The 25,120-nt window shown below is 45.7% G+C and overlaps 1 protein-coding gene across 25 annotated transcripts in view; it reads right to left on the reverse strand.

Moving 5' to 3' along the window:
* LOC146866844 (scavenger receptor cysteine-rich domain-containing protein DMBT1-like) overlaps positions 1 to 25,120 on the reverse strand; it is a 605,183-nt gene that overhangs the window by 128,432 nt on the left and 451,631 nt on the right. For 23 of the 25 annotated variants that reach the window (XM_085602150.1, XM_085602105.1, XM_085602159.1 and 20 more), the window contains 2 exons: positions 13,491 to 13,553; positions 3,876 to 4,193 (listed from right to left, as the gene is read on the reverse strand). In XM_085602150.1, the coding sequence (XP_085458276.1) occupies positions 3,876 to 4,193; positions 13,491 to 13,553 (381 nt within the window). The remainder of the gene's footprint in view (positions 1 to 3,875; positions 4,194 to 13,490; positions 13,554 to 25,120) is intronic. The other 2 variants (XM_085602273.1, XM_085602263.1) reach the window with 1 other exon arrangement.

The following is a 25,120-nucleotide window of genomic DNA, read 5'->3' on the forward strand; positions in this document are numbered from 1 at the left end:
TATATAAATAAATAAACAAATAGTATTTGGTGTTCATGGGTGTGAGTGGGCTGATGCTGTCGGCGGAGCAGGGTGGGGTTTGAAGTTCTTGTAGATGGCTTATATCTTGTCATTGAAGAAGCCTGCCAGGGTGTCACACAGTTCTTTTGAGTGGGTGATGTCATTTCAAGTGGCCTTGGGGTTGGAGAACTCCTTCACAATGGTGAAGAGATCTTTGCTGTGGTGTTTGCTGGCTTCTATGTGGTCTGCTAGACCATTCTTCTTTGTATCTTTCAGGAGGCAATGGTACTGGTTGAGTGCTGTTTTGAAGGAGGTATGGTTTCCTGTCTTTTTCCTAGTGTGTCACTTCCTTTCTAGTTGCCAGCAGCGGTGTATGATAGATTTCAGCTCCACGGTGAACCAACTGGCTCTTCCTGCTGATAATTTGGGTTTGGCTGGCTTAGCTGAGCGATTATATTGGGACATTTCGTGATGCACTGTGAAAAGTTCTTCGTAACCTGTTCTGAGTCGGATGTTGTGCCTGGGAGTTGAGAGTTGAGAGCGTTTTTCCACTGTTCTTCTGATATCTTTTTCCAGTTTCTGCACACGGAGCTGTGGGGTGTGGTGCCAGCGTTGGTACATTCTGAAGTGGACACTATAGTGGCAGGTCCAGGTGAGCTATGAGACGTGGTTGTACTTGACTCTGTAGCTGGACGTATAAATGGGGTCTAGCGTGTGCCCTGGGATGTGGGTGGGTACGGTGACAAGGTGTTTGAGGCTGATGTTGCTCATGCTTTCATGAAGGTTGGTTGTGTTGATGTTTGTGGGGCCATCGAGGTGGAAGTTAAGATCCCCTAGGAAGATGTAGTGCTCGGAGTTGATGGATATAGGGGCGATGAGTTCATGGATGGCGTTGCAGATGCTGGAGCTTGATCCCAGTGGTCTTTATGTGAGGGTGCATTTTCCGTTTGTATGAAGTTGGAAATTGAGATCCTCCATTATCAAGGTTAAGTTGTCTGAGGAGGTTGTGCAGCAGATGTTGTTCTTGTACATAATGGCAATTCCATCACAGTTATTTTTATTTAGTCCCCGTGTGTTATCTTGTAGCCTTTAGGTGTGACAATGGAGAGGGTTCAGTCAGGTCTCTGTGAGGAAGGTGATGTCTGGGGTGAGGGGTGAGATTGTGTCCCAGATCTCGGTGGCGTGTTTGCTGAGCGATTGTGTGTTGAGTAGAATGCACTGGAGTTGTGCCTTAGCGGTCTTGGTCGGCATGGTGGTTGCAGTTGTGTTCGCAGAGTCTCAGGCATTGTTGGCTGCTTCTGTATTGCAGGTGAAGTGGCAGTACTAGTAACTGGCCATGAGCCAGTGCACTCGTGCCCTTTTATTAACCGGCTCACGTCACTCGTGACGCCTGTGAGGGATGCGTGTAGGGGTGCAAGTGCGCCCACTCCCATAGGGGAGTGGCTACTATCTCTGTGCCTGTCGAGGCACTAGAATGTGTCACGCAGGACACAACAGCTATGTAGGGAACACAAGCTGAGGCCTTTATACAACACACTTGTACTTTATTAATTAATCATCAAACCAGAGGTCTGTTGAAAGCAAAGGGAAAAGGGAACAAAACATTCCCCACAGCGCTATGTTTCTTCAGTAGGAACGATTCACAATTACTTCCTGGTAGTAGATGTTTAGGGCCTTTATCTATTCAGGTCATTGGTTTTCTCACACAAGCACCCCAGTTCTTAGTTTCCTCTCTCCCTCTCTCTTGAGAGTCTGCTCTGATGTTTTTGTCCTTTGACCTATGTCTATCACCTACTGCATATGTGTGGAGGCTTTGAAAAATTTGCCATTGTATGACAGGATATAACATGACGACAATATATGGTATGACATAACATAAAATTCACAGAGCAACTACCTTCAGCCTGATAACATTTTACGAGGTCCATCTAGAGACCCATATACCCAGAATCTCTGTACCCCATTTCTTAAAAGACCTCCAAATCATCTTAAAATAGCATTTTGTTAAATTCAACTTTAGTGATAAATGGTAAAAAGACACGACAAGGAGTAAAACATGCTAAGCCCCATAATGCAGAAGCACCTGTGTAGCAAGCGACACTGCGCTAGGATGGGGTGTTGCGGTTTGCTACTGTAGACTAGCCATGGATCTGCTCCAATAGGAATTGTCCAGGCCTAGCTGCCTGCCAGGTCCCCTCGGGATGGGAATACAGATGCAGGCCAGATGACTACTGAGCTAAAGGATCCAAGCTAAACCTTACTGATGAGTCACAATATGGCAGAAACCTGTCTTAGTATACTTGTGTTAGCGTTATGAGGGGACGTTGCCTGGCGGTTTCGGCTGGACTGTCGCTATTGGAGCGGCACAGTGGGCAAAAAAATTGATTGAAATACAGCCCAACCAGTTGCCACCCAGGACTATTTCTTTTTCTAGAGAAAAAAAAACAGAACCAACCTATGAATGTTTCCACCAAACTCCTTTGTGCATTCTTCTTCTCTTACTAAAGTCCCCCACAGATTTTAAAAGAATAAACCCATAATTTATAGCGCTTCCAATTTCAATGTTCATTTGCATGCTGTAACTGCTCATTCAGCGAGTATGACACTCATAGGTGTGTGAACTGCATTCTCCATAGCCCTGAAGGAATCAATCAGCAGCAGTCTCTTACCCTATATGACACATTCGAATGCTTGTTTACCACCTCATCCATTTATGTTTTTATACTGTATACTGTAAAGAGCTCTGATACCCTCGTGGGTCACGTTCGTGCTATATAAAACTTTATAAATAAATAAAATAAATATATCTCTGTACCCTCGTCTGCTGTCGAAAATAGACTCCATCACTCAGAAATTGGCTATAAGAAATCCATACTATCAAATAACCTCATGTCATATAAAGTCACCAGTGTATATACATACCCTCACTATTGTGATCACCCTCCAGTCATACAACCTCTGGTAATGGAAATCCTTAGCCTCTCAGACAAAAAACACTCAAACTCAAATTACTGCTGTGCGGAAATGCCCCAATGAGAGTAGTGTCTGATAGTAATGAACTAATGTCTTACTGCAAGCAGCGAAATACACATGCCCATGAAAATACAGCTGGGGTACAATTTACTGTTCTACCAAAGATTGCTTTTCAGTCTCCCCAGAAGGCAGGCTTAAACCAGCACTGGAGAAACAGATGAGATTTGTTGCCTATGTGTTTACTGACCACACAAACTTAAAATCTAGATGATAATTATGGATTTAACCATTTTAGTACTAATGTTAGTTTGGGAAATAAACCCATCAGTTTTTGGCGGAATTTTGTTGCCTTGAGCATTGCATGCAAATGCCGACAGCAGTGATGCATTTACCTGAGGTAGTAATGTTACCACCTGCAGTAAGTGAGGATTTTACTGACATTAATAGTTTCTCTTATGTAATAGGCAGTGCTTTCAGTGAACAGTAATGTCGTAGTTGTGATGTGTGGTGGTGCAACCTAGCTTCACTGTTAGCCAAACCAGAAGCTTCTCTTCTCTTTGAGGCCATCCTACTGATAGCACAATGATACATCCTGTCTTCTCTCTGAGGCAATACTGCCCATGACCCAGCATGGTTATGGGAACACTGTCCAAGCATGGTCATGACAGCACTCTTCCGTTGAATGAGCGATAAACAAAAGTCGTCTTCTGAGCACCTTAGATAAGCGCAAAATGAATTAACGACTTTTCTAAAAAACATGATATTCTTCCTTTTCAATAACCACTATTGAAATGTGAATTCTCATAGAATAATCAAGAAAATATACATGTCTTACTGTAATAAATGTCACAGAATACTGTCAGACTGTCAGTAATGAGCTTCATTAATGATTGAGCACTCACTCATTGAGCAGATGACGCTGGCATCCTCATGGTGACCGCAGTTATGCATGCCCATCCCTCTGTGAGGGCATGTCCACAGCGCATACTCATACCCTCTGCAGTTCACGTCATCCAGGTGGATGGGACCGTAGCCCTGTCCATAGAGGGCATTCCCTGGAGCGGACACTGCTGATCCGCAGCCAATTTCTCTGCACACAACATGCGCATCATTGAGGTCCCAGTTGTCATCGCACACCGTGCCCCAGGAGGAGCTGTAATAGACTTCCACACGCCCTGCGCATCTGTCCAAGCCATTCACTAGCCGAACTGGGAAATAAGCTGGAAGGAAATGAGAGAAAGAAGAACTATCAGCTCTGAACCCAAGTCTGTATTAGTTTCAATGTTAGAAGTCTTGATGCAGATCACGCCCACAAGCAATTCCAGAATGAACTAATCTCTTCAGTGATATCCTGAGCAAAGCAAGCAAACAAGGCTGACAACATCCAAGCGTCGAAGAAAAGCACCCTCAAGCCCACTAGTCCCCTTTGGTGTTTTATGTGTCTCTTCACAGAAACGTCTCCCTTTTGGAAGAAGGGTGACCACAAATACTTCTCATGAGGACTCTTCTAGAATGGTCAGTCAGAACAGACGCGTTCAAAATGACCTCCGTCCTTAAGATGCAAGCAAACATTCTGTGCGTAGAAACAAAACTGTACAAACTTTAAATGCCATTTGCGATTAATATCAGAGAATATAAATGTAGTGACATACCTTGGGCCGGGTCTTGCATTGTGTGGGCGGTAGATGGCAATGTGTTTTGTCTAAGCACTGAATACTGCTGTATCATGGTCAGTGAGTTTCTGAGGTGGTATTGCATACTTGAAACACAAGGTGCCTAGCTGAACCAAGTACAATTGGTTGAATGGGGGCTCTCTTCTTCTGCGGTCCCCATTGGCATTGACAACGATTGCCTGACTGATAGTCTGAGGCTGCTATTCTTAGGGATCTTTCAAATGATGATCATTGGACTTCGACAGAAGCTAAGAATTCCTCAAATTGTGGGGAGTTAAGTGATATTATTAAATCTCTCAGGTCCTTTTCTTTCCAGGAAAATGTGTGGCATCTGACAGCAAGGACTTACAATTGAGTTGCCAAGGCCTTTATGTGAGAATGTGGATTATTGGTTGGAAGGTTATGAGACCTCACCAGAAAATGATGCAATTGTTCTGACATCAGGTCCAGTTAGGTTACATTAATTTAAACCTTAGCTCAGTCTTGGGTAACTGCGGCACAGAGAAGTCAGGCTTAAACCAAAAGACAGAAGTATAACACATTTATTGGTAAATAAGTAACAAACACGACACAAAAAATGACCACTCCAATTTATAAAAATAGTATCGTTTTCTATATTTAAATAGACACCAAAACAACAAAAATCTGATGTAGGGAGCCAGAGTTATGATTTTTTCAAAGATTTAAAAAAATCAATGCAATTCAGTGAAAATGTTCCATAAATCACTGCTTATCAATTGTAGTCTATGTGTCTCCAATGTGAGGGTCCAGACCAAACTCGAAGTTTCAGTCTCACTGCAATGAATCGCTGGTCCAATGCAGTGGCCAGGTTGGCCCTGGTCAAACTTTTACCTTTGCACTTAGAAACATTTTATGGTTCTGTTTCTTGCAGACAGGCTCGTGGTTGGAAAACTCTGCAGCTGGTATCTGGTGTTGGGCTTGACATCAGCGGATGGGTGCGGTTCACCGGTCCGGTAATAGCTTAGGTTTATCGGGGGAGTTTGGGGCTATTTTTCAGCTTGTACAATATGAAGTCGGTGGCCTAAAAAGTCTTCAATGATGACGGTGTGCTGGCTAGCAGTAGTGTATGAGCCTCTTGTCTTTTCTTTTATCAACAACTGTTATCTTTGAGTTCAAGACTCACAAGTAGCAGTTCTTCCTGTGGTAGAAAGTAAACTCTAGCACCAACCAAAGACCTGGGATCTTCTGGGTGCCTGACAGATGGGTTGGGTCCCTGCTCATGAATCTTTCATGGGACTTGGGAAGAAGCTAAGAATTCTTCAAATTGGAGGGAGTCAGGTGACATTATTTAATCACTCAAGTCCTTGTGGGGCGTGGCCTCTACCTCCGGGAGTGCACTAGCAGGGCCCAGGGCACATCCAGTTGTTATTGGAAGCCGGGCACTTGCAGATGCAGGGCTTCTTTAGTGTTGTATTCCTGAAATTTAATGAGAGGTTAGCCTAATCGTTCTTGGAGTCCACTTACTGGTGGACGAGTGGGAATGAGTGGGGAGCACTTCCATCCCTTGGGGTGTCTCTCTCTCTCTCTCCACGAAGTCAACAGCAGAATCAGCCCTTCTCTTTCTGAAATCCTGTATCATTTCAGCAGGCAGAGTGTTTCTTCGTGCAGCCTGTCTTTCTGAGGTCCACAAGTTCATCAGGTGTGGTCCTTCTTCTGTTATTTAAGTCCAATAGGGTTCTGAGGCTGGTACCCAGGGGTGCCACTTTTATGCCACTTTTAAGGTAGTGAGTGGGGAGGGCTCCCTAACCAATGGGTAAACATTTCTCACGGGCTACCCCCCACTCTTGCATAATTTCCCGGGGGATTTGCAATATCCAGTCCCATAGTGTATCTCTCTGCTCAAATCCATGATGTCAGAGCTTTTTTTTCATTGTTTCGAGCTATGGGCACAGCCATGAGGTTGTGCAACAGATTTCCCCTCTCTGGACGGACATGTCATCCTGTCTAGCTCGACAAATGGAGTGGACATCTACGTTGTGGCTCTTATTTGCTTATCAGAGCAGAGTTCCCCTTTGCGGCTGGGCCATCTGTGGCCACAGACCTCTAGCCATCCTGTTAGGAGGAAGTCACACCTCCTCCTACATTCAGTCTATTTTTTCTCCATTCCCAGGAGCACTTCACACCGCCTGGCAGGAGGCTCTCTCAGGTAGCAACTGCTGCAGTTTAGCAGAAATCACTTCTAGAACTTTGAGGCCAGAAAGTGGTGACATTCTCAAGTCACTCACATTAAAAGTCAACACTATGTCGTGTTTAATGTAGCAACTAATTTGATACCTTGGAACACTGTATTTGGTGGTCCCAAATGGAAGTTAGCACTTAGTTAGCACTTGGCAGTTGGATTGTGAAACTCCATGTTAGCCAGAGGGACTGCCAGCCTCACTTCAGTGAAGACGTAGTTGGTGAGTTTTAACTCTCAGTAAGCATAAAGCATAAAACAGTGATTGTCCTTCTTTTTAATCTTCTGCTTCTGCTTTTGGGGAGGGGATGTAGCCTTATGGCTAGAGCTGCCAACTTTGGAGCTGTGGAACACAGCTGCAGCCTCGGCGTCAGCTCAACATCCTGTGATTCTGGGCAAATCACTTAATCTCCTCGCGCCTACCAAATATTGAATGTGTCCTTGTGTAACGTAACTGGTGCTCTTCTAAAGCACACCAATACCTTTGGGTCGAGATCGCGTTATATAACTCTGCAAAAAAATAAAACGTTTCTAAGGCCTACCTAAGGAGTTGACTTGCAAATATTAAAAAGGAAAGTTAGGACTAGGCAAAAAAGGGTTATTTTAACATGTCAAGTTGGCAGTTTAAAAGCTCCTAGACTAGGCTACAGTGGCACAGAGAGCCATGGTTTCACACGTCACTGGAGTGGTGTCACAATAAGTGCAGCAATTCACTGGTAACATTTAACAAAGAGGCCCTGGGTACACTATGAACCGTATACTAGGGAGTTCCAGGTAAGCTAAATATGCTAATCAGGCGACGCCAATTATACATACATTTGAGGGTTCAGAGCACAAGCACTGGGACTCCATCAGCATGGCCCAGGGCACTTCAGGTAAAGAAAATCAGCAGAATCAGTGCCAAAATGTGTGGGGTAAATAAGAGGCAATTATATCATTCACAGGGGGACAAAGATAACCTCTTTAGATTTCCTGGCCCATGTGATATTCAGTGTGTGAAGTCTCTTCTCCTTTCTCTGAAATCAGCCTATATTATGGGGAGGGGAAATATGCATGCAGACGGCCTCAGCAGGCATTTTCTCTCAAGAGTTCAGTTTTTTTAGCAGAAAGATATTTCGTCAGACCTATGCAAGATGGTGAACTCCTATGAGAGATCTTTTTTCTTCCCTGAGGATGAGCTTCTTCCTGTTTTTTGCTCGGCAGTCACTTGTGCCCTATCTTAGGGATGGATGCTCTACCCCTGGTCAGATGATGGCACATTCTATATGTATTTCATATGATATCTCTACTATTGAGAGTTCTCCAAAGGATTCATTTGGAGAGGGCAGAGATGATTCTAGGACCCTCAATTACGCCCATGAGACCATTGTTTCCCCTCCCTTTGCAGATAACTCTAGCGCATCCCTCGAAGATGCTGATTCTTCCTCCATCTCTTCAGTTTCTGATCTTTTGGGCTCCATATAATCTTCAAGTTCAGGTCTGATGGTTGAGCAGGTTGGTCTCCAGCACATAGGTTGTCCTAGAGAAGTAGCTATGGATCTGCAGCAAGAATGCCGCCTTTCTACATTGACGTTTCATTTTGATCATTGGAATTCATTTTCATTCTACTAGTATTCTAAATGATCACATCCTACGGATTGTGATCCTTTAGGAATTCTGGATTTTTTGAGGGCTGATTTCCTTTTGGAATTACCAAAATGTACCATACCAGTCATTGGGCTACAATTCAAGCTTTGTGGACACTCTAGACATGATCTTTCTAATTGCATTCCTTTGATTTCTAGTCGCTTAAGTAGGTTTTGCAATCTCTCAGACTTGTAGTTCATTCTTCCATTCCTGACTGGGATCTTTCTTTGGTTTTATGGGCTTTGCCTTGTAAGCCACTGGAATATATTCTTCTTCCTCTCTGATCAGCCAAGGTTTTATTCTTAGTGGCTATTACATCTGCTCAGAGGCTGGGAAATTAGGTGCATTACTCTCTCATGAGCCTTAGCTTAAGATTTGTCTGTAAAATTATTCTTAAGGTCCGGTGCTTCTTTTTGCCCTAGCATGTCTTTAATTTATATCAGGAACTAGTTCTTCCTGTATTTTGTCAAATGCCATTTCTGAGGAAGACCTCAATTATATCCCCTTAATGTTTCTACAGGTTTTTCTACTGACTTAAACTATATTTCTTTATTTTGTACAACAGATGACGTTTGTTAAATGAAGTCCGACTGATAATAGACGAAAGCCAACAGTCACAACCCTTGAGTTGTAGTCTATGCCTAGCAATCTCGACTTTCTAATCATCTGAGGGGTGCCTCTACCTGAACAGACAGAGAACATGTCCAAAGGGGGCACTGTGACTTTCTGAGTGGTAATGCTTTGTATATCCTCAAGGTTAATGACTGCGATGATGAGTAAGATGGATGAGATGGTAATGCTTTCATTATTTTCCAGTCATCTTCATTACTCCAAATACATTCATTTCCATTATCCAAGAATTCAATAGTGAGTAGGAGCTGTAAGTAGCAACCTCTCCCATTTCTCTTCCTCATCCCGTCTGCCTGTTGATCTCCTATAGGCAAATAAGTCTGATTTCTCCTTGATCGGTTTGACCCCTTGTTCAGGTTGGGTATGATTATGAAATTGTTAGAGGTAAGGATCAGAACACATCCCACATCCTAAAAAATTGCACTCTTTTTATCTCCTCAATCTGTCCTCTAGTCATATTTTGCTTTCAAAATGAAAAATCGGAGAGACAAAGATGGCCCCTCACCAATGCCTTTCCCAACAGTCTAAGTGCCTTCAGTGCCTCTCTGCACAGGTGATCACACAATCATGCATTGCTCATTCCATTTCATCTCTGTCCAAGATCTGTCATTTACGTTGACTTCATCTTGGGTCAGAATCTGAACCTCCGTCAGTTCTACACCTCGTATTCTCTGCTTATGAGACATTCTACCACACCCATTAGAACACCCATTGGAACACCCTCCAGTTCTTGAGAGGTACTCTGTCACCCTTTTGCCCATTCCCAACAGGACAGATTAGCATCACCACCACCTTTCTTTCTGAATCCTGTGTCTCAGGGCCCTGACAATGGAGCTAATCAGCCATTTTGTCCATGCCCTAGAGGTGCATTGTTAACAATTGGTTTGGGGAGAACCTGAGTGGGGGCCATTCTCTGATTTGCTGCACTTATCTTCAAAGAAGGATGCTCTTAATTGCAACCTTTTTTTCTGGAGAGTAGCTCCAGACCACTCTAACATGAACCAGGTGGGGATGGAAGAGGTCAGTAGGTTATTGTGGTGAATAGTAGTGGTGATAAAAAGACAAGAAAATCATCAGGAATGATGTAGCACTGATTTTCATTATATGAGATTATTGGTTTGAATACCTCCTGGATAATGCATACAGGTGCAGAGCTTAGGATGCAAAATATTACCTCTCAGTGCAAACTGTAAGTGCAAAGACATTGTGGTTTGCTAGATGTGGTGAGGTGAGTATTATCCCACAATGGCAGAAGTAGTTAACTTTTTGGTAAGTTAAAAAAGTTTGAAAGGTTAACTCAGGTAAAAGAGAATTATAAAACCATGACTGTCATGATCTTGGGGGGGAGGGGGCACCATGAGATTCACATTTTTGCCATTTGACCCAGCTAAAAGAGGAAGATAGCTAGCTACCTGTTGGCTGATCCTATTCCCTCCCCCAGTCGTTGTATTGACTACTTTTTTTGTGTTCTTCACGAAGCTAAGAACGTCTATGCCGAGAAGGCCAGTAGGGACGAGTTCTCCTTAGAGCCCCGCATCTGTCTACTCCGCTATGTTCCATTACATGAGGGCCAGTCAAACGTACAATCTACTGATTCTACTGTGTTGCACTGCAAAGGTCGACTTTCTACTACTGAGAGTCATGACCAAATGATTAAGATCCTATTATGGAATACTGCCTGCCTGGCAAGCAGGGTGGGCTGCACAGAATGGATTAACTTCATATGGGACTATAAAATATTTCTCTTTCACGAAACCTGGTCTATGGAAACCATAAGCCTGTACGGTTATTGCTCCCACATAGTCCCTGCATTTTCTTCTTCGCCTGGTAGATCCAGGGTAGGCCTTATGTCCTGGATCACAGTTACTGTGTGCCGCACATTCAGTCTGGTTACCTCTGGTTGCACTCTATTTCAAGCACTTTTATTTATGTGGCCTAATGGATTAATTGTTGTTTGTATACATTTTATAATGTTTTTGTTACACATTACTGCCAATTTCAACAGGATTTATGATGTTATTTGTGGTCGGGAAGTTAAATATGCTACTTTGCACAAAGGATATCAAATTAATGTAACTGGTGCTCATGGAAAGCGCTTTAATACCATCAGGTTGAGCTTTGCCAATGCTTGTTTAACTTGCACACTTGAACTTTTTGTCTTTAAAACACCTTCCCGCTACACTGGGGCACAGAGAAACACGTTAAGACTTGTGGTGTGCAGACCCAGGCTGCAAGTTAAAGAACAGTAAAGCAAGAACCAAAAACAAATGCTAAGGGGAGACAGTTTCTTTTATCTGTGGCCACTTAGTTATTTAGTGCAGGCATCTGCTGAGGAAATTTCACACCGACTTAACAATTGTGAAATTGCAATAAGCTGTAAGGTCCAATGAGGGAGGAAGCAGCACCTACAGGGAGTGAGCAAGAAAATATATGCACTTTACTGGTGACCAGTCAGATGGACGGTGAAGAAACTAGGCTCAATGGAGAGACAAACACAAGAATAGGAAGGAAGGCCATTGAATAAGAAGCAAGCCCACAACACAGACAAGAATGTCAATATTAAGAAATAGACTGGCCCAAAGCCTTTTCTAAATGTTTGTGTTGTACACAATAAGTTGCTTGACAGCTGAAAAGCTAATAGCTGCCCTTAACTGAGACCTAAAAATCTATGAATAAAAGATGCAGCATGAGAGCCAGACCTCCTAAAAATTGGGGCATAGACAGTAATGACCCCTTTGCCCCCCTCCCGATGGGCCTGCTATCTACTGTATTTCTTTTGCATCAATAAATCAATTAAGCTGAGTAATATTAGCCCTGTCCCCACCTCCCCGCCCTTCCTTTCACTTTGCTTCGCCTTCCAACGGCTATAATTTCCTATCTGCATTGTCCCAAAGGGAGGATACAAGGCGCAAAGAGTAGCATGGTAGGGACCTCATAAACTAGTTTAGCTGGTGGTCCAGGTCACTAAACGAATTGTATTTGTCTGTATATCTATAAATCTGGATGGAGTTGGAGTTTTTTAAGTTGTGTATTCTTAGGGGGTGTACAGCAGCCTTGTATGCACATCACAATCAACCACCCTAAACTAACCGAACTGCAACATGGATTAAAATATTTATGTTGTGGGGTGGATATATCCCTTACCATCTCCCACACCAGCAGCGAAGCACACTCACATCTTACCACTCGTAGGTGATGTGGGAGTTTAGGGTTATTCATCACAATCAATTATAGCGTCATGGACAGCAGCACCTGTGATTTGGCTGGCGTTGCCCTTTTGCTAACTTTAATAAGTCATGCAAGTACGATTCGCACGGAAACACCATTTCTGTACGAGTCGTACAAAACACGGACCGACGAAAATATATATACGAATGTGATCCGGGAATGCTCCGACGTGACGTCGGGACGCTTTCAGGCAGCGTTTCACGACCCAGGAAGTACGAATCGAACCGACAGCAGTCCGGACGGCAATATTTTTACGGCACCCAAAAAGTGCCGGAAAAGCAAAGTACGCCGCGAAACGAGCAGATTAGGGGGCCCGGTACGCCCCATACCCCCCCCAGCCCCCGTGATTACGCGCCGTACCCCCCCAGCCCCCATGAGTACGCGCCGAACCCCCGCCAGCCCCCGTGAGTACGCGCCGTACCCCCCCAGACCCCGTGAGTACGCGCCAAACCCCCCCCAGACCCCGTGAGTACGCGCCGAACCCCCCCAGACCCCGTGAGTACGCACCGAACCCCCCCAGACCCTGTGAGTACGCGCCGAACCCCCGTGTATGTACACCCGTGTACGTCCGAGTCGTACCCCCACCCGTGTATGTACACCCGTGTATGTACGAGTCGTACTCCCACCCGTGTATGTACGGTGCGTACCCCCAGCACGTAGCGCTGGGGGTACGCACCGTACATACACAGCTGGGGGTACGACTCGTACGTACACGGGTGGGGGTACGACTCGTACGTACACGGGTGGTGGTACGACTCGTACGTACACGGGTGTACATACACGGATGGGGGTACGACTGGTACGTACACGGGTGTACATACACGGGTGGGGGAATGACTCGTACGTACACGGGTGTACATACACCTGTGATTTGGCTGGCGTTGCCCTTTTGCTAACTTTAATAAGTCCGTTGGTAGTTGTTTTTGTTACTAAAGAGAAGAAAGTAACTGTTGGAACAAAGTGGGCCATAGAGACATATATGAGATGAGGAGTGTGACAGTAACTCAACCTGATCAGCTACTGTTTCCTCTTGAATTTATGTGTTCTTTTGATTCCTTCATTTCTATTTAGATTTGACTTCCATTAAATATTCATTCATGAAAGCAAGCATTTGACTCCACGATAAAGCAAAAAAGATGAAAATATAATAATTTGGGTTTTACCTGGGGTGGAAGATAATTGTGGGAGAGTGGAAACATCCAATGTGTGGGCTGTTGATGGGAAAGCTGAAATAGAGAAAAATAGACATTTTCAGTAAGTATATTTATGCTTCAAATAAAACAATTATCAGTTATCTCACAGCTACATCCAATTTCCTTTGCATGTTAGAATTGTATCTTTTTCTACAAGGAGTTCTTTTTTTGTCTAATCCTCAACATGATTTTCCTGCTATTAACTGCAGTCTTTAAGTGGTTAGAGAACTCCCTTGAATGCTTAATCATGAAAAGCTCTTCAAGTTCCCAAATCAATTTTAACAACAATCTTTCTTCTCCTCTCTATTTTTCACACTAGATGATGTTTCATTTTTGAAGGCATTGGCTATATCTCTGATCCTTATTATTCTTCAAGTCTATGAGCATTTCACTGATGCTCATTTAGATTTACATATCTTTCTCAAATACGTTTGAGATCTCTAATCCTCATCTTTATTTTGTCTCTCAATGGATAATCTGTCCAGCAAACTAATGCTCAGTCTAATTCATTTGTCGTTATTGAAAGGTTTCGCTTGCTCTGTGCTCCAGAGTCCTACATGCTAATGTTTCCAAAGGCTATTTTTCTGCTACGCAAACTTTATTGTCCATCATTAGGTAGATTACCTTTCTTTTTGAAATCAACATTGAGTAATCATCTGTGTGATGCACAACTTCTTGGTCTTGATTATTGACTTTGTTTAAGGTTGCATATCTCGATGTTCCTCTCTCTTTGCTGACCTATCTTTATGAAGGCTAGAAATCTCTTTCCTCAGTGTTGCTAATCAAAATTTACTGAAGAATTGTATTCTCTCTTAACAGCTCCCTTTTCTATTGACGTGCTCACGCAAAGTCAACCTCTCTTCATATTGGATTTGTCTCTCCATCTCTTTTGAAGACTTTCTTACCTCACTGTCATAACCTCTTTAGAGGGCCATGGGGTACTCAGTGGCTAAAGGGACGAACCGTGGTAGTTGAGGCCTTTTACTACTGATGTCCCGGGGCCCGGGGCCCGACCTTCTATTGATCCTGAACAACTGGGCCAAGTACCTCTTCTGCACTTGCCTCAAAGTGGTAGCTATGGATGAGCGATCGAAGGCTGCCTCGGGGGGGAGTAGACAAAGGCTAGTGAGCACTACTCATAAATCAAAGTGCACTCAGCAATGTCAATAAATCAATCTCCAGTCAAATACCTGTTTTTGCATGAAAAAGAAGTGTTTTATGTTTAACAAAGGAATGACAGCATTCGTAAGCAATGACACAATCACCTTGAGGTCACGGCTCTAGTGTTAGCCTGGCAAAACCGTGTCCCATACTCTTCTTTACAATGTCGTCTGGATTATTGCTTATTGACTGGTGTCCCCATCCTGGGAATGCTCAGTAGCTGGCCTTACTCAAGAGCCGTCCTTTGTCTCTTGGGAAATAGTAAGAAGTGTCCATGGTGCATCAGTGAGTCCCATGTGTTACCCGCTTCTGCAGTATGGAAGAGTTCAGCTTTTCCACGGTGCCTTGCAAGCTCTAGTTCTGTACAGAAAAGTCAGTCTGCTCGCGGTTCAAGTGGCAGCACCTGGAAGGAGCAAGCTCCATCCCAAGCAGCGCTGCTGGCTTCCTCAGTGATTGGAGGTGCTCCCAGCTTCCACAGGCACAGTAAGTTTGTTTTTCCCACACGGGGAGGAAGGTTTATCTTTAGGCTCCCAAACTGATCACAGCAATGGTGCGATATCCTCCTCAGTGTGCTCCGAAGTCTTCTGAGTTGGTTAGGGTCAGATCACAGTGCATGGGCTTGACCCGTAGGCTGCAGCTTTCACTTTCTCGGCCAACAGCAAAAACTGCTGGCAAAACTCAGTACTGGTAGCTCCTAATGGAATACAGGTTTGCCGCGGTACTTGCTGGAAAAACACAGACTCCTCCAGTGCAATCACTCACACCACGTTGGCCCCTTCTGACATACAGGGTCTACACTAAGGCACACATGAGTCTTGGCATGTTTTTCGGCACAATCACTTCAATGGTGGCCACCTCTGGCATATGGGGTCACAGCAACAAGCCTGTACGGCTTTGGTGCTCCCTGCATGACACCCAATGCATGGCTCAGTCCACGGTAACCTTCTCCTAGCATATGAGGGTCGCTGAATAACTCCTGTACATGAGCAAGGACCTGATCAGTGCACAGCTATATCATCACACCTTGCACCTCCTCTCAGTTGGGCTTCCCACAGGACCTCGCTCCCTCCAATGCTCTCTTCTTCCTTAAGGGCACACTGGTCTTTGTAAGCAGCAGGTGCTGGAGCTCCAGGTTCCAAGGCAGGTGGTCTTGGTTTCCCTGGGTGATGACCCCTCACCCAGAAGGGAGCCTAGCAGGCCTTGACCCCCATTTTTGGTAACAGGCAGAAGTCTTGCCGAGATTCCCCATCTCACTCAGTCTGTCTACTTGGCAGATGGTCAGTTTTGGGCTCTCAACCTCCCCCCCTTATAGTCCATTTCCAGACATCAAATGTGACTGGTTCTTTGAAAATTTAAGTTGGGGTCCTGCTTCTTCGAGACTCTTTTTGTAAAGAATATTGCTGGAATCTGATACTACGCTGTTACTGCATTACGGCAGTATCTATCCCCCTGATGAAGGGCAAACGTCCGAAATGCATTGGGGCATCTGTATAATGTGATAACCAACACTACAGATTCCATGAATATGAGAAGTATCATATGAATTAATGCTTATGAAAAGAGAAAAAGAAAAAAGATGAAACAATAAAAGATTAATGAAGAAAGTAATCAGATTGGACATTTGTTCAAGTGGTTGAAAATTTAAAAGCGACACTACGTCGCCAAGGAGTGCTAATTGAGTCCGCTCGTTCCCCATTGCAGGGCATTTTTATTCAGTCCTGCTTCTTTTGAAATGTACGCTTTTCTCTCTCTTCTTCCTCTTGAAAGGCTGTCCCAGCAGCAGAGACTCCGAAGCTGTTAGTCCCACAACACAGGCCACAGGATTGAGTTGAGTTTACACCAGGATGTCAGTCTTACAGATATGTACATCTAAAGGTTACTCCTGTTCTTCCAGCCCTACTCTTCAGCTGACCACAGACTCAAATAACACCCTTTTGAATTGTACAGGGGGAATCTCTCTCCTTTCCTCCAGAATGTCCCATGATGTTTTGTCAAAATACCAGAGAAAAAATATTGTATTGACAAAAGGTGGTCAAGAAAATCGAGAAGATGAAGGTAAGTTTCTATATGTAAGCAACGTTTTACTATATATAACTCCACTCATATGTAACTTTACGATATATATATATCTTCAAGGTATGTAGATGTGGAGTTAAGGATAGTAAATCTTTATTTACCTATTTGCAATTGTCTAGTCCTCTATATCTTTCACACATTGTTCTGTCCACATGATATAATTATGTCAGTGAACCCACAGGGAGGCCTGCTTTTCCCAAAATGGAAACCAGGGTCCTCCATGTAATGTACCATTGCAGGCACACTTGCGCACAGTGTACATGTAGAGCAGTCCATTACTATCACCTCCATGTAGTGTCCATGTAGTGTGCCAATTGGGCGTATATACAGCCAGCACTCACAATTACTCTGTGCACACTGCTTAGTACTGTATCCTTTCTCTATTGTGCCTCGCGGTCCCCTCCCATTTTGTGTTAAATTTGGCCCAGTGGGATGGAGTACCCAAAGCATATAAAGGCTCGGGAAGGGGGAAACACTGCCCCCTTCCTTTTTTTGGGTTTGGCCCTGGGAGATGAGGTTCCTGGGACCTAATAGGTTTTGGTATGGGGGCCTCATGCTCCCCCTTCACATATTTTATTTTATTTGGCACTTTTTTATAGTATTTGTGGAACCAAAGAATGCCAGGGCCTATTAAGTCCCGAGGATGGGGGCAGCATGCCCTCCTACCCTGTTTAATTGTATATGGCCCGGAGGGATGGGTCCTCAGGGACTTTTAAGGCTTGGGGCCAGACGGGGGTTGGCTTTACATATGAAAATAAAATATTACTTTCAGGAGATGTCCCCTTGCATCTGGGCAACTGACTAACATGCAGACCTCAACCCTGGTACCACAATAGTCCTTAAACTATTCTGCGGAGCACTCCCTTCCTTTGTCATCAAGAACTTGGAATTTTCCAAAGTAAGCTGATTTGGATTCCACTTTTATATAGATTTCCAGGTAGGGGATGTTGATACACCATCTAAGGTTTCAGAACTGGTTTGAGATGGTTCTTTTTGAAATGGCATTTTCTGGCTGATCCTTAGACACAGCCCTAGAGCAAAACAATGGCTCCCATAATAGGTAGTAATGATGCCGGCTCCAAGCAGGACTATCAAAAAGAAGGTAACAAATGAAGTCTCAGATATCTACACCAGGCAATCATAAATCTTTCAGAAGCAATAATAGAGGATAGACAAAAGAAGAGGCCCTGCTTACAAGGTTCCTCACATTCAACAACTGAAACTGTATGCCCACTTCTCAACTCTACCATCAACCAAATGGCAGTGTTCAGGAAGAACTAAATAGCATCCCTTTGCTAACAATGCCCTCATTGAATTTTGAAAGGTAGCTCTGTATCAAGTCTCCTAGAATTAAATGTATGGGTCTCCCTGTGTTAGACATTGGGTTTTCTGAATGGCAGAGGTATGCACCCTGTCCAAGCAGGAATCACGGTCCTAGTCAGGGTAAGTCACAACACACCCTAAATTATCCTGTGGTCACCCTCTGGCAGCTTGGCCCAGAGCAATAAGGCTTAAATTAAAATGCATGCAATCTGTACATTTATTTGTGCAACACTTCAAACAGTACCACCGTGAAAACACCACAAAAATACTGCACATCATGTTAGAAAAATAGAGAATCATTTAATAAATAAAAATAGACAAAACGAAAAAACTCCAATGAGTCGAACTTGAGATATGAATTTTTAAAGAGTAAAAGAGAGCTCAGAAGCAAAAGCTGGCATATCTGGCTGGACCTGAGCAAAGTCAAAGGTTCTGGCCGACCACAATGGAGCGCGGGCCGGATACAGGGACCCACTTGGGTCTGCTGAACAAAAGTACCTTTATATGAATTCCAGGACTTAAATCCGTCCTGGCTTTTCGATTACACATTGGACACAGGAACATACAAAAATTGCACATCCTGTACAAGCTGGCATGATAACTTCCAAACATTTATACGTACATGTGAACACAACAAACCTGGTGATCCTCATAATCGCAGGGACATAAGAATATACATACGTCACGTTCGATGAAGGTGACACTATACTGATTGCATATAAATTGCATCTATACACCAATGTCGAAATGCGTTGTACACCTACTGAAAAGATACTCACAGCAGTACATACTGCTGTAGTGAGAGAGAGAGAGACAGATCCCTGGCTCAGGGTAAACGCATAGTTGTTGTGACCCCAGTGCCGACCTTAGAGGCCGTAATCATATGCAATCATTCCAAACACTAAGGGACCTATTAGGATGGCGGGAAACGACCCTAGCGGTGCCGGGACCTGCCACCAGTGGTGCGGCGGTCCTGCACCGGCAATTAGGATGCCATCATGGCGGTGGCATCCTCTATTCCCAGCATTGTGGTGGGGTGGTGCTATGAGCACCGCCCGCCGCAATGCTGGGAATGCACATTGTGTCTTGGCTTGCACAAGGTGACAGACACCGCGCGGTGCCTGCCACTTTGTCCATGCCAAGAGGGGGGTACCACAGGTACCCCCCATGTGCTCCCCTTCCCCCCAACATCCTGTGGGCCCACAACAGGCCCCCAACTGAAGAAAACGCATGCCTTTCCATTGCGGCAATGCCACCACGGAAAGGCTGCTTCCCGCTGCCATCATAATATGGATGGCCGTGTCTAGCAGACACCGCCACCATATCAGGCACCTTTTCCGCCCAGTCACCTGTGTGACCGGCAGAAAACCAGCGGACCGTCTTTCCGTCCGCCGGGGTCCTCCCTGCCATACTAATATGGAGGGGGCGAAATGGCATGCGGGCGGAGGAGAATGTTGGGCAGATCACCACTGCCATGCGGGTGGTGGCGATCTGCCCGACATTCTAATAGACCCCTAAGACTTTACATCCATGTTGGATACAAGGTGCTAAGTCTTTCACTGCAACAGATGTAGAATGCTGATTTTATTCTACACTTTAAAAACAAGCCTGTTTACAGTATGAACAACAATCTCCTCTGCCCAATGAAATAATGCCTCTATATCGCTATGACGACTTCATATATACTGATGGATCTGTCCAGCCTGCCTTAAGGACAAAGCATCAATGCTCATCTGCATGAGGGCTCGTAAAGGGGCGCATGCATGATGGAGAATTCCATCCTGAGAAAACCTATACGCAGTCACTAGGTGACTACACAGCACAGCTGCCGGAAGTAAAGGCTCTAATGCTGGCATTAGAAAGTACAGATCATGGATTCCTTACACTCATATTGTGAGTAGAACGTGGGTTTCTGTTGCAGAACCCCCCCCCCGCTTTTTGCCAGATGTCTGATGCACTTTGACTTGATGAACCCAGGACCTGTGTTCTTTCCCAGAACTGTACATTTTTTTTTTTTTGATTTTCAAAAACCTTTATGGAAGGCGTAAGTTGTTGACCACAGCATGGTGCCTACATCCCGGGGCGGGCCTGCAACGCAAAGTAGTGTTCTGTCTAGCAATATACGCGGGGGAAAGGTACACAGCAAGCCACCTACAACCACAACAGGCCAGCCGCGTCAAGTGGGACAGGTTTGGCAAACACCATTAAGGGGGTCAAAGTATTTTAAAGAATATAACTTATGAAAAATACAACATTACCACTTAAGCATAGTGTTAGATTTGGGGGTCTCTAGTTGGCAGAGGTAGGTACCTTTGACCAAACAGGGGCCCTTTGGTCTAGTCATGGTAAGGGGGTACACTCCCAAAATTACCCCTGCTCACCCCCTTGGTAGCTTGGCACGAGCAGACAGGCTTATCTCAGAGGCAGAGTGTAAAGCATTTGTGAACACATACAGTAATACAGTGACAACACTACAGATGGACACCACACAGGTTGTAGTATAAAAAAGTAGCGATCTTTATATAGGCTTAACACAAGACTACAAATGTCAAAAATCCACAATACTGTACTTTAGAATGATAGAAATAGATTAGTTCTCTTTTGAAATGCAATAGTGTTCAAAGTAAAAAGAAAATGCTTTATTCAGGATTAAATGAAAAATATTTAAAGGACACTATTTACAAAGGCCAATGGCCAGTCCAGATCAGAAGTCCTTGGGGGGGACACATGGCCACGCGTCTCCCCTAGCTTGCCTGCACATGGGGGGGGGGCATCATGTGGGGAAGGACCAGGCACCGCAGGGACAGGAGGTGTAAGGGTAGGTGTGGTGGGTGCAGGGCTGGACACCTCCACCACAGGGGGTGGGGCAGCACCAAAGGTGGAGGTGAGCTTGGCGCTGCACACTTCTGCCAGGGCATCCAGAGTATCCCCTGCACCCGAAGAAACCACAGGCACAAAGGAAGGGGGGGTCGGAGGGATGGGGTGCAGCGCTACTGGGGGAGGGGGAGGACAGGGGGGGGACTCAACTCCGCTACCCGTGGAGTTCCTTGCCCGTTTGCGGGCTGGTGAGCCAGTGGGGCTGAGGCCCAGCACAGCCAAGTAGCTCTCTTTTTCAGACTGTGTGGCAGGGGAGCAGAGGGGAGTGCCTTTGGAGGGACTGGGTAGTGAGGCGTGCGGACTCAGACTCTGGCTGCGTGTATGCCTGTGTGCCCCAGACCCAGTGGGTGTGCCTTTATCCCCCTGAGTGTGCGTGCCAGGAGGTGTGCGCCTGCCCTTAAGTGTTTGTGTGCTGCCTGTGTCTGGTGGGGTGTGTGCTTGGGAATGTCTGGGTGTGCATGGGACAGGCATGGGAGTGGGAAGTGTGGATGGTGCAGGGGTGGGGGGGGACGAAGCGCTGCAGGAGACTCACTGCTGCTGTCAATGAAGAGTCCATGGACCTCAGCAACATCCATTGGTCAGACATCGCTGCTGACATGCCCTCCATGAACGACACCATCTGTGTCAGCAGTCTGGTGTGGCCATGGAGGACATTCAGCATCGATGTCTGGCCAACCTGCAACTGCCACAGACTCTGCAGTGAGGGCATCAGGGGGGACAGGGGCAGGGGGTGTGGTGCCTGGCACGAAGGAGACATGGTGGTGCCCTGCACGGACAGAAGGGACCGGAGCAACTGGGAGGGCGGTGATGGGAATGGAGGGGGCGGTGACAGATGTTGTGCTGCTGCCAGGTGTTGTAGCAGCCTCCGCCCCCTCGAGGAGTTCAGCCTCGGACCCATCAGCGTCATAGTCGGTGTCACCACCAGACAGGCCCTCCGCCTGACTCCCCTCGCCCTCCGTGCCACTTGCTCCCGCAGACTCGCCAGCAGTGGTGGCACCGGTGCTGGATCCCTCCTCCAGGTCCGTGCAGGTGTCTCCCTCGGTGTCCTCCGATGATGCTGTGGGCAAGGTGAAGATACAGAAAATAATCAGTCACCTGTATACATCTGACACCTGAGTCCAAACCAAATATGTCACAGTGCATATCAGGAAATGCATCATGAGTAACATCTAGAATACACCGCACATATGTAAGCCCTGCACTCCCCAGTTGGTTGACCCACCATGCCACTTGGAAACAATGCAAATTAGGACACAACAGCAAATAACTTGATATCGAATTAGACTGAGAAGCTAGTGTCTGGGAACAGTTGAGCACAGCAAAACTATGAAGGCATGCCACCTCTTGTTCACTGTGAACGAAACAGTATTGGTGCACCCAAGGCCAAATAACAGACCTCAATGCTGAAGGTGTCCCCACACTCTGAGACCTGTGAGTACTTTGGAAACCCAAACGAAATACATTGTGATCCCTTGGGACTAACAACACTTTACACAATCTCCATGTTTAGAATGTGTGAATGTGCCACTTTTTGAACAGAACACACATGTGCCTGTATAAAAGAAGTCACACAATGAGGTGCACACAAAACTACATTTACACAGCCATTGTATGAGCTGCCAGCCTTATTCAAATAAGCCACTGTTAGGAAGAAATGGGGTTTCAGTAAGTACATATACATGGCACCACGGCGGTCTGGATGACTTGACACTGGTAAGTTGGTATCAGCAACAACCAAGGACTTACCCAAATGCAACCACACAGTGGGAACATGGATATGTATAATCTGAAAACAAGTGTTATTCGAACTGTGCCTTCCTTTAAAATGTGTTACAACAAACAAATGATGGACGGAATGCTGACAATGCAGACATTCTCCCCCAGTCAAGAGATCTGGGTTAAATCCATCGTTCTTTTGCCCACTACACCACCCCAGTTTAGACATGGCCATATGCAAATCAGTCTTGACCCTGTGCCTCATGGGAACAGTCCAGCCCGAACTGCCAAGCCATGTCTTCCCTGGACCGGAATCAAGCATCCTAGGACCGGTTTCTGGCTATCAGCCGTCATCAGCCAGGATAGCTTGACTCCAGTGGCGTAGTGAGCACGGGTCCCACGTCTGGGAATACCCATCCCACTTAGGGCGAAAAGCGTTACAACAAACAAATGATGGACGGAATGCTGACAATGCAGACATTCTCCCCCAGTCAAGAGATCTGGGTTAAATCCATCGTTCTTTTGCCCACTACACCACCCCAGTTTAGACATGGCCATATGCAAATCAGTCTTGACCCTGTGCCTCATGGGAACAGTCCAGCCCGAACTGCCAAGCCATGTCTTCCCTGGACCGGAATCAAGCATCCTAGGACCGGTTTCTGGCTATCAGCCGTCATCAGCCAGGATAGCTTGACTCCAGTGGCGTAGTGAGCACGGGTCCCACGTCTGGGAATACCCATCCCACTTAGGGCGAAAAGCGTTACAACAAACAAATGATGGACGAAATACTGACAATGCAGACATTCTCCCCCTTCACACTTTATTGTATTCCAAACGTGTCAAGCACAGCATCACTGGTATGGCACAGTCACCAACACCCGCAACTGTCGCCTGATGCCAGGGACAGGGACACTAATAACTTACATAGAATGACCTGCGTGCCACTTCTTCACATGATGTTTCCATGTAGGGGACTCTGGCTATCCCAACATGCCATGGCTGATGACGCCTCTCCGCAACCCAAGATCAGCTGCAGATCACCGTTATAATAATGCACACGGGCAGACCAGGCGAGTGATTGAGAGGACGTTTGGCCTCCTGAAGAGCCGATTCCGGTGCCTTCACAAGACAGGCGGGTCCCTCCCAGATGCACTGGCAAAGGTCTGCAACATCTTCCTCGTGTGCTGCATGCTGCACAACATGGCAGTGGAGAAGGCAGTGCCACTCATCCTGGGTCTGGATGAGCTGGAACATCCACCCGTGGCGGATGAACGGCTTGGTCACGAGGCAAGTGCGGAGGAGGAGGAGGAGGAGGACATCCGAAGTCAGCTCATACGCAACTTCTTCTCATGATGGTGAGTCACTGGGTCTGAGTGTGCACGCTTGGAGCCTTGTGTGGCAGGTGTTGCAATGTGTGTGTCCAGCTGACTGTATGCTAAGTGACTTAGAGGTGTGTTCTGATGTGTCACTCGAGTGATGATGTAATTCCACACATTTTAGCAGAGACACTAAATTTAGAATTAGCATGGTGACAACATTATTCATGTAGAGTAAATGACCATGCATGCGGATAACAATATTTTCGCTGTCTCCTTGTGTGTCTGTCATCCCCAGGGTCTTGCACATGTTGTCTGCTCGTGTCATCGTTGGCCTCCTGATATTCCTCATGAGTATTGCAACGTGTGCTGAATCAGCGTTCCATACACGGACATGTTGAAAAGACATTTTGGGTAGGGATTGCAGCAAGGCATTTTGGGGGTGTTACGTGTTTTGAATGTGTGGGGACTGCTCCTGTGCATGTTTTGTTACCATGCATACATGTCGACTCACCATGGGGCACATGACATGTAGCATGACTCCCATGAATTGATAGTCACCCTTCGTGACAGTCATCTGTAATGGTTTGTGGATTCTGAGGAAGGCATCAATGTGTGTAAAACTTCACTCAGACACATACAGGATGCTACGGGTGGACATAGTGTGGGACATCGCCATAGGAGGCTCACTGGGGAATTGCTGCCTCTCCGTGTGCAGCAGGGGGTGTTTGGCCCACCTCCTTCACTTGTGTGCCAGTTCATTTGGATTTACAACATCTGTGTTGTGAAGGGGGTGTCCAGTGTAGGTCCCACATGTTCAGCCACATGACCTGTGAGTCCGTTCATATTGATGCATTTCCCTTAGTGTGAGCCTGAGTAATAAAGGTGTTCCTCACATTCCAAGGTGCCTCATCTCTGTCAATGCAGGTCTCTTGCCACTTTGCATGCAGCATCTCTGGAATAGTTGACAAAGATAGTGCATATGAGTCTATGTGTAGTTTAGCAACATGCATGCAGTTCGTCATGGATTCAAATCTGTATTGTGCATGAAGTCCATGGTTGTGTATGTATTTGAGCATGTTGGTCCCCACAACGGGCCATCAACACCTGCTGAGGGTGTGTCTCCTGTGC

The sequence above is a fragment of the Triturus cristatus genome, chromosome 1_2 (assembly GCF_964204655.1).
Source record: "Triturus cristatus chromosome 1_2, aTriCri1.1, whole genome shotgun sequence".
Taxonomy (NCBI): domain Eukaryota; kingdom Metazoa; phylum Chordata; class Amphibia; order Caudata; family Salamandridae; genus Triturus; species Triturus cristatus.